Here is a 10288-nt window from a genome sequence, read left to right as displayed (position 1 = left end):
GTTTTGTTCACTGGTATGTACAGTGAGGGTATGGAGGAGGCCATAGGGTGTGTTTGCTGAGGCCTAATACAGTAGATAGGTCATGTCAGGTCTGGAGAAGGATGAGGACTTCATTGAGGCAAAGGAGGCAGTGATGGAGCCAACTCCTCTCAAATTCAGAACATCCCTCACAGCATTTTGTTGAATTGAATATTTACTACAACTATTTTGTACATCAAAAATCACTAAAGTAAAACTGAGACAAATTTATTCGAAAAGGATAGGAAATACACTTTCCTCAATAGGTATAAAAATGAACTCTGTAGCCGCCTGAGACCATAAGCATTACTTCAGTAGGGGCAATTATCACTTGAAAGTGATTGAAAGTTAAAGAAAATAAGCCAATTCATAAACATTCGTGAAGGTTTACTTCAAAATGGGAATACAAGTATAAAAAACACAACATCCCAGGTGACATCCCATGTTGTTGAAAGTGGTGATTGGGGCTGATTTACACCAGCCTGTCCTGCAACAGTGGACAGCTGTCCACGGCACCGCGTCTGTTCACAAGGTTCCAGAACATTGCAGTCCCAGAACAGTTCTGAGTCTGGCTGGCCTGGGGCCCGGCAGCCACAACGTCCTCCTTGAGAGGACCATATGACTGGAATCGCCTATCGAAAGTGAAGGGAAAATAAATATAACATTGTCATAATGTCATTCTGAATTGTTGCAACCATACATCTAAATGTGTCCAAGCTTGATGAGCAAAATCATATGTACAGGCCAAAGTGATACTGTCTTTCTAATCTCTTAATCTATAATTTTTTATTGAGGTTTTACAGCAAAACGGAAAACAAACATATACGTACATATACGGTATGTACATACATAATACATAATAGTTATCTGTCTCTCTACTCACTCACTTATTGATCACTATGCATATACGTACAGCCCGCATCCACTTGTTCACATCTTCAAACAGGTGATTATAAAGTCCAAAACTGATTCAATAAACACTTTATTCGAGGTGGTCGATCAAAAGACTTCATTATTTCTAACACAAGTCAGTTCTTACTTGTAAGAGAATGCCACTGTTGCTACTGCCATGGCAACCATCAAGACTCCCATCACCATGGCGAAGGTGCCAGATGAGAGCAGAGAAGAACCTAAAATGAGAGACTCTCCTGTTATGATTCATATTTTCAGGTTACAGAGGGAAAAAAAGTTTGCAATAATGTAGAAACAAATACTTAAAGCAGAAAAAAATAAAAACAGAATACAAAAAACAAAAAAACAGGAATATGAAAATAAGACTATTGTTATTCAGAAAACTTCAAACAGTTCATATAATAGTCTGCTCAGTTCACAATTAGACATTGCCTCCAGTGTGCACCTCCCATTTATCCCATTTAACAGATAGTTATCTACTTTGTTAAGAAGCTTGAAAGAGAGTTTTTCCAGTGCTGCTACCTGACCAAGTTGACTAAACCAAACATTCACAGTGGGGGGCAGAAGGAGCCCTGCAGGCTGCATTCACACATAATATTACGGCCCAGCATTAGCGCTGTTTGATCCCACTTAGCATCATAGGGTGTCAGGTCAGTGGCGTGCACAGATAGACACTAGGGGGTTCTAGAGCACCCCCTGCCCTTTCAAATGTGCCCTTTCTTTTATTTTTCTCCTTTATTTTTTTTATTTTTTTTACAGTGTACAGTACTGTACAGTATGTTTTTATTTTATTTATTCCAGTGCTCTAAAAGAAAAGTGTAATAATGTGAGGCTTTTCAGAAAATCTCATACGTCAGAATATCAGCACTCTGAGGAGTAGAAGGTGATGCAAATGTTTGTACTATTTCCAGTACTGACACTGAGGAAGATCAAAGTACACACATTCCTTTATCCAGCCACTGTCTCCAAATAAATGGAGAACCAACGTATAGCTTTTGGTTAAGACAAATAGAGGCCGAAAGATGTTTATGTGACTTCGACCTTCTTCCAAACCCACTGCAAGTTGCATATTATTGGATGAGATTACTCATCTGCCGTCAATCCGGCTGTGATGAGGTGAACATGTTGTAGAGGCGCACATAAGGATATGCTTTCAATAGGGAACCAAGGAGAAGGAGAAGTGCCGGAGACCAAAGGCGTAGTAATACAATAACAGATTTGGAATGCCAAGACCACCTTGATCTACCTTGATCTACATTTTTTAAATTCAATCTGGGACTTTTACCATTCCACAGGAATTTGTTGCACGATAGGTCGAATATTTAAGAAGAATAAATAAGTAATTGAATTTGGGTGCACAGTTCCTTTTTATGACATTGGCCTTACCCCACAGAGACAGGTAAAGAAGGAGAACGGACCACCTTATGTCAGATTTAAAGTGATCTAAAATAGCCTCAAAATTGGCACCTATAAGGTCAAACAGTTGCGGAGGTTATAAAACACCAAGATAAGACTTCCCTGTTTTAATACTGCTACAGTATTTAAGCAGACTAGAAATCATAACTATATACCAAAACTCTATACTTTACAATGGATTTATCATTTCAGCGTCATTAAGTGTGGTTTATGGACAATGTTTTCAAACTGCTGGAAGTGTTCAGTCTAGCTAAATAAGCCTAATTAATGTGTTTTCCAGCTGAAAGTCCATCATGCAGAATGTCGACCGCATTGATGTCGACCGCACTTTTTTTTATCCTGACATTCCTGAGCGAGATCTTAAGATAATTAGAAATCATGTCCTTTCATCTATTCTACCGTCTGTCTAATTCACCTTAACCCCCGACTGCATTTGCATGACAGGACATCTGACCAGGAATAACCTGGGGCCATTGGTAGTATACATGTCATAGATTTCAATTTCTTGTGTAAAAATCGTTATGGATTGGAGACCATACACCTTGCACGCTGAAAGGGTCGTGTTTTTCTAGGGATCTCTAGCAAATGAATGGAATGTCTCGTCACATTTTATGCTCACCCTGTAGTTGACTTTATCGTAACTTAAGTTATATGTACGTTTCACCATGTAAGGTTGTGTTACATACCCGTGCTGACGTTGACTTTAGCGCTGGTGGCAGCCAGGCTGACATCATTGGTCATTGACACATTGATGCAGTAGACACCAGAGTCATTGAAGAAGTGACGTAACACGAACTGACACTCATTGGATGGTTCTACCATGTTGCACTCTGTGTGGATGGGCCTCAAACACTCAGCATCCAGAATCACACTACACACCTGTTTTGGAAGGCTGGAGAAAGAACATGACTGTTCAAAGACTGTACTTCTACTGTAACTAGGATAAAGGACCATACACATCATTATTCACAGCTTTGGTCACATATATCGCACAGTATGTGAACATAAACCATGTTACTTAATTTTTTGAGGTTGCCGTTATCATTCGTTGCAGTTATCATTCGTTACATTTTGTCCTCCAAAGTCATTACAATTCTACCAAACTTACCTGAATAACTGAAACAATCTTAGCTTAACAATAGGCTACTGTGTGATTTTAATTTATTTGATGAAACAATCTTTTCTCCATGCAGGGACAAATGTTGGCCAGCCATTTCAAATAAAAACATAATTTATAAATGCAGTAAAATTAAGTATAACCAGTAAGACGCCCCGAAGGGCGAGGTTGCGTGCACGCATCCGGCTGGGTGACGTGATGTCACATGATGTCACAAGGCATGACCATATATGGAGGCGTGGGGTGACTAGCTAATGGACGAGATATTTTCATAGTAAATGCGACCGCAGTCGCAATAAAACTTTTATCGAAAATGATCTACTGTATCTGACAACTTAAGTCCCTGCCAGTTGATTTTACTGTATTGAAATTAACGGAAAACATTGGCTTTCTTGATGACCACATAAAATGACTGTATGATTTGGAAAATTAGCAGTATTGTCAAGTATATACAGTGATTCTTCAGTCATTTATTATTATTAATAAGCTAAACATGTATGACACACCACTGGCATTGTCCTTTAGACCAGTTTTTGTAATTACCTGTTTTTACTTAGTTAGGTTTGTAATATTATTATTAAGGTTCTCTCTTAAAGACCTGATTCAAGTTTTCAACTTATAATGCGGTAGTACTCACCTTCCCTGGCAAATAACTGTAAGATCCAACACCTTTCTCTCAGCTTTAGGTGTCATCATCACAGAATTGTCCATTTGCACTATCTCTACTTTCTCAATACCCTCTGAAAGCAAAGGCGTTAAACAGTATGGAGAAAGAGATTCATTGAACATCATATAAATGACCGTAGATGACCTCGATTTGATGTTTGTTTATAATTCATAAACACAACTCACCAACCACTTCAATCCCGGTACAGAAGGAGCCATATCGATAAATCACACAGTCATCATTTGACGATTTGTCATCTGCATCACGTTTCTTCACCACAACCACTGTAGCTTGGCCCATCAGAGTCCTCTCTGCACCGTATGGGAAAAATGCATTGTCATCGACCAGACAATCAACTGAAACAAACACACTTAAGCACAATAGAACAAATCCATTTGAAGACAAACTTACCTTTATTACTTTGTTAGTTTACTTAACAGACAGGGACCATATACTGTACAATTAAAAGGAACATTGCAACAGAGTTATTTTAGTCTGCAGTATAGCCTATCTGCATTATCAAAAACATAGCATCAACCTATTTGTATTCAGGGGGGTAAAAGAATGTCTGGCCTTCTTTGGCCCTTGGTCGTGGAATGATCTACAGTCCAGACAAAAATTGGCTTTGAAAGTTCCCTTGAGAGGTTTCAAAAGGATCATCTTTGATGTGCAGTCCAACACCTGCACATGTTTGGATATGTAGGCTACTAGCCTATGTTCATGCCTATATTTTTTTAATATCTGTTCAGATCGTGTCCTACTAAAAGGTAGGTAGGTGGCTTGTTGTATTTATGCATAGGTACTTTAAGGTGTACCAGCTCAGTGGTTAGAGTGGCCTTAGCCTTGTGGTTAGAGTGTCCGCCCTGAGACTGGGAGGTCGGGGTTCAATCCCCGGCAGGGTCATACCAAAGACTCTAAAAACGGGACCCAGTGCCTCCCTGCAGCTAGACACTCAGCATCAAGGATTGGATTGGGGGTCCCTGCGACATACTAGCGTCATGTCCAGGGGGTGTATACTTGTACATCAAGCTGCGCCTCACGCTACAGAAACAGGAGATAGGCTCCTGCCTCATGGCTCGGCAAGGCTACTTACTTTACTTTAAGGTGTATTATGGATGTTGTATTTGCTGGTTCAAAATGTAACATTGGCGATGTGGTATTGAAGTGTAATTTTATTTCTGCCTTTTGGCCCATGCAGTTCCCACTTGTAAAAGAGACGCAGTCTCAAAGGTTAAATAAATAATAATAATAATAATAAAATTCACTAACCTGCAACAGATCCAGTCCCAGCTTCACTGTTTGACCCAAGTGCCTTGGCGATGATGGGACCAGTTGGCGGACCAGGGTTGACGAGGGAGGAAGTCTTGTCCATTGTGTCTCTTTCCTGTGCAGGTTGAGCAGTAGATGGACTGGAGGCTTCCTCCTCGGCGTTATCTCCCTCTGTATCAGAGGGGCCTACTTTCACAGTCATCACTGACGCCCTGGTGGACACCGTCAAAGGAACTGCGGATGCCAACACAGCAGCGTTCACTGCAGACAGATCAGATTTTGAAGTTGTAAGTCCAACACCTCTTTTCAGTGTGTTGTTGTACGTATATGTACAAAAAGCATTATCAAACAGTTATGGCAAACTTAAAGAAGTGAAGCCATTTCACTGTGTTTTGTATTTTTTGATTATTATTTCTGTTATTATTTATCCTTATTAGTTTGGAGAATATTCTGTAGATAATTGGCTAATTGGGTTATTGTTTTGGGCACAGACGGGAATGCCTCCCAGGCCTAGGGTTTAATTATGGACAGGTGTGGGGGGAGAATTCATGCACCTACGTGGATACATGGTTTTTACCAGTAGCAAGAAGACTGAGTAAACATTTTGTATTTTGCACTGTATTTGAAGTAAAAGCAAAGCAAAAGAAATGCAACTTGTGGACAATGAAGTTCTTCCTGCCTGCGTAGACCTACACCCATAGAATGGGTGCATCAGTGGGTTTGTCATGTAAATGTTTGAAAGCTGACAAACAGCACTTACAACAACGGACATACAAAGTACATATTGGGCTTTCGTTATAGGGTGTTCCAAACAATATAGACCAGTTTGTTACCTGTGGTTCCCAGGTCAGCAGGTGGCGGGCCAGGAGCCTGAGTGGGCTCAACGACCGGGGGATCACAGGCCTTATCGGGGATGACCGCCTGGACCACCACGTGTGGCTTGAAAGAGCCAGACCTGATGTAGGTGTGGGTGACCGACATCTCTCTGGTTATGAGGGCTCCGCTCGCGTCTCCAAAGTCCCAGTTGAAGGTGACGTCGGCGTCACTCAGGTACTCACTGGGGTCGTGGAGAGTGACGGTGAAGGCGATGGCTCGGTTCTGGACAAAGCGCATGTCACCCGCCACGATGTCGTCCACTTGATCCAATGACACGGCAAAGGGGATTTGATCTGAAGAAAGACACAGTTGGATACTCAGACCATAAGCATATTATCACCTATTGTGTTCCAAACGCTAAAACCACGTTTTTTTTAAACATGAAATAAATTAACAAAAACTGTTGGATAAACAAATAGAAAACTGTGCATGGATCATACTAAATCATACTAGAATAACTAGATGATATTACCGTAAACTTCTAAAATATAAATATAAATTTGAATTATTAACCAGTGATGGAGAACTGAGTGGAGGCATATCCCAGAGGAATGAACTTCTGCTTGCTGCGATAGTGATAGATGACAATGTCCATGGTGTAGGAACCCAAAGGGATATCGTCTGTGCTGATGGTCAGTGAGGAGGATGGACCATCTGACACCTGCCAGTACTGACCTGGTCAAAGACGACAAATAGATCATGTGGATAAAGTGCACACATATACCTACAATCATGGCCATCATGGCACCATTGTGTATTAATTCACTGCTGTTACCGACACTCAATAAGTACAATAATGCAATTGTGTTTAGTTCTATTCAAGAATCATCCAGCCAGCCTTCATATATAGCCGCATGTGACTCGGCTGAATATATGCCTGATACTTACTCTACTGTGTGTGCCTTACGGTCAATTACCGCACATTATATTGCATATAAATAAACATGGGTACATTCCATGTTTAAATAATTGACCATGTGTGAATGTGGTGTTGTGTTTCTAATGAAATAAAAAATATTAAATAAATGTTGTAGATTCTAATCTAATGCATGATATATTTTGCCTGAAAGGCATAGCCCCTTTGGTCTAACAAAGGCAAAGTTGAAGAGTTCATATGATCATATGAGCCCTATTAAGACTCTTGCACATAATCCATTCTGGGTCAAGTTTCAGGTCATGCCATGTGGTCTCTCTGACCCAAGGAAATATACATTGTTTAAATGTGATTTAGAATCTTAAGGAGAAGAAAGCTGCACTTACCCCATGTTTTCCATACATACACGTAAGCAGGTGGCTTGTCCTTCTTAAACTGTGTGCCATCTGGGAAAACGTCTTCCCAGTCTATGTCCGGGGCTGGGTACACAGGCTCAGATTCATGATATTTAGTTCCTATAGCAATAAATAATGACATTAATGGTTACAGCCTGTTCAGAAATATGCAAAAAGGTATTGTTAAAGAAACTTGCGTGCGTATTACCATTGATCACACAGTCCTCAGCCCAGACAACCTGTCCGTTGGGCTGTACTTTCTGGTTGTGTGGAAACTCTAGGTCGATGGTGAAGGTCACCTTGGCTCCAGTCAGAGATGGAGCATCATTCCCCACGTTGAAAGTCACCCTTCCACCTGTAGAACAGCAGACAGGAAACACTTAACAACATAGTACATGACAGAAAATAGTAAATACAGCCTAACTAATTCTCTGTAAAACGTACATGTTAGCTTAATGCCGAACAGATAATCAACAATGATTGGACAAACACCCACGCGCGCGCGCGCGCGCACACACACACACACACACACACACACACACGCACACACACACACACACACACACACACACACACACACACACACACACACACACACACACACACACACACACACATTTTATATTGGCATACCTTTCCAAGAGTCTTTGTAGCGAGCGTCTCCTTCTCTCCAGACTGGGTACATCTTCGAATTCCATGACGGATATCTTGTGAAGCGGTTTTTGGCCTCTGAAATACATAAAATAAATACATTATTTAAATAAATAAATGTAGAGTTCCCACCTGTACCTGTACTGAGATGTATTTTCATGGCTGCGCTATAATTTATTTAAAGTGTCCAAATTGTATTCCCATACCAGGGAGGTATAATATATCAACAAATTCATCATTGCTTTTGTGGCTGAAGGTGCTGCTTGACTGTTGAAATTATAATCCAGTCCTCCAAATCCCTCTCATGTGATAGTCAGGTGTGTGTGTGCTGTGCGTGCGTGCGTGCGTGCGTGTGTGTGTGTGTGTGTGTGTGTGTGTGTGTGTGTGTGTGTGTGTGTGTGTGTGTGTGTGTGTGTGTGTGTGTGTGTGTGCGCGCATGCGTGTGCGTGTGTGCGACCATGCGTGCGTGCATGCTCTCACATGGAGGCATTTGATTTTTTTTTTACAATAGATTAATTTGGATTAAAAGCAAAGAGGGACAATATTAAATTAACTGTAAACTGACAGATACTGACAGATTATTACTTATGGTTTGGTTTTAAGTTTGTCACAAGGTTGAACTGGAACACAAGCTATTGATGAATTATTTCGTATGATGAATGTTATATTGAGTATAGGCATTGTAATGTGTCGCTGTTGGATGAAACACGATGAATTGTCCCTTTTCTCAGATAATGTTAACCTAATTGAAGCTGGTGCATGAATTTAAAAATCATCTGACAAAGATGAAAAGAATTCTCTGCATGTTTTCTTTCACTCATGGTCTGGTGAATAGGCCTATCACATGGGAATGGCTTGAAACTACACAAACAGGCCTTGAAACTTCAAAAGGTGACCGTACATCTAATTGTGTACAAGGAGACTATAGGTTTTTATATGAACAAAGCTAGAAGGCAGTATTTTATTGTATGCACATTTATCATGTTGAATTTTTTTTATAAGACACCTCTTTGTTTTAAAGGAACGTTTGACCTGTTAAAGAGACTATCCTTAATCCACGAGTAAAGATAGTTCCTGTTAAACTACAGTATTTCATTGCTTTGCAACTCTCAATTTGACTGTATGCATATGCTATGAGTTTATTACATACTTTTGGTTTTTATGTGCCCATGTATTTGAATTAAACAAAAAACATAGATCCTATAATCCTATCCTATAATTGAGACAATTATTTAACATTAAACATTACTACGTAGTACGTACACATTGTTTTCAAAAGGATGAAAAACTTCTTTAATGGCTGTACAATAAAATCTTCAGTGATACTTTTTCCGTCTGTAACTCTGAGAGTGTACAATTGGACAATACAGGTCCATTTGGTTACATTTGAACAATCTCAGAGTTAAATGAACATTGAGGATTTTCCTGCGGTAATGTGCCTTTATCTGGCTATAGATCTTGTACAGTCATCTCTGTAAGAACAGGATCAATGTCAATCATGGTACTATAATGATTCTGACTGGACCTATGAAATGCACACATTTTTTTTCTAAAATCACAGACCACAACAACCACGACCATCTGCTCTCACCAGAAAAGACGTGTCGGTTTTGTAGAGTTGCAATGTTAGCAATAAAATATACAGCCCTCAAAAGGTGACTAAGAACCGAGTAGAAAGTACAAACAATTAGTATTTATAAGGGACCATTACCCATAAATACTGCATGCATTTTGCCTTCTATTTTTAAAAATGTGTTTAAAAGTGTCTATACTTACTTGCCACAGCACATGAAGCTACTGCCAGCAGCACCAAAGGTATAAGAGCCGTCCGCATTCTCGAGTGCTGCCTGAAATATCCCTTTTCTGAGTGCCAAGCCAGAGGAAATCAGCTTTATAAACTCTTTCAACTCTGACCTCACACAAATAATAGACCAAACCCCTTCAACGCTATGAAATTCTGTGAAATTCTGCGATGCCTCCTCCCATAAGATTTAGAGGCACCTATATAGTATAGTGTAGTGATTGTGTGTTTACAGTAGAAGTACTGTATGTGTCAGGGATTTTGTGGGTCATATAATCCCAGATATATACAG

The 10288-nt window shown here is 40.1% G+C and overlaps 1 protein-coding gene across 1 annotated transcript; it reads right to left on the bottom strand.

Annotated features, from left to right (window-relative positions):
- Positions 1 to 342: 342 nt before the first annotated feature.
- Positions 343 to 10079, bottom strand: pmelb (premelanosome protein b). Its single transcript, XM_080763682.1, has 12 exons — positions 9972 to 10079; positions 8178 to 8273; positions 7753 to 7899; positions 7536 to 7664; positions 6789 to 6950; positions 6233 to 6568; positions 5400 to 5660; positions 4316 to 4441; positions 4101 to 4203; positions 3033 to 3238; positions 1058 to 1148; positions 343 to 650 (listed from the first exon to the last, which is right to left on the bottom strand). The coding sequence occupies exons 1-12, from the start codon at positions 10027 to 10029 to the stop codon at positions 491 to 493; spliced, it is 1875 nt and encodes a 624-aa protein (XP_080619808.1). The 5' UTR covers positions 10030 to 10079; the 3' UTR covers positions 343 to 490.
- Between the last annotated feature and the right edge of the window lie 209 nt (positions 10080 to 10288).

Source organism: Protomyctophum bolini (assembly GCF_963924005.1).
Source record: "Protomyctophum bolini genome assembly, chromosome: 5".
Lineage (NCBI taxonomy): Eukaryota > Metazoa > Chordata > Actinopteri > Myctophiformes > Myctophidae > Protomyctophum > Protomyctophum bolini.
This window is presented reverse-complemented; position numbering and strand designations above follow the sequence as displayed.

Excerpts from the sequence above, each read along its gene's own strand:
- pmelb (XM_080763682.1), bottom strand. The coding sequence starts at position 10,029 with ATGCGGACGGCTCTTATACCTTTGGTGCTGCTGGCAGTAGCTTCATGT. Across the intron at positions 7,665-7,752 it reads TGAGGACTGTGTGATCAATG|GAACTAAATATCATGAATCT; the intron begins GTAATACGCACG and ends TTATTGCTATAG. Across the intron at positions 5,661-6,232 it reads TGCTGACCTGGGAACCACAG|TGAACGCTGCTGTGTTGGCA; the intron begins GTAACAAACTGG and ends ATCTGTCTGCAG.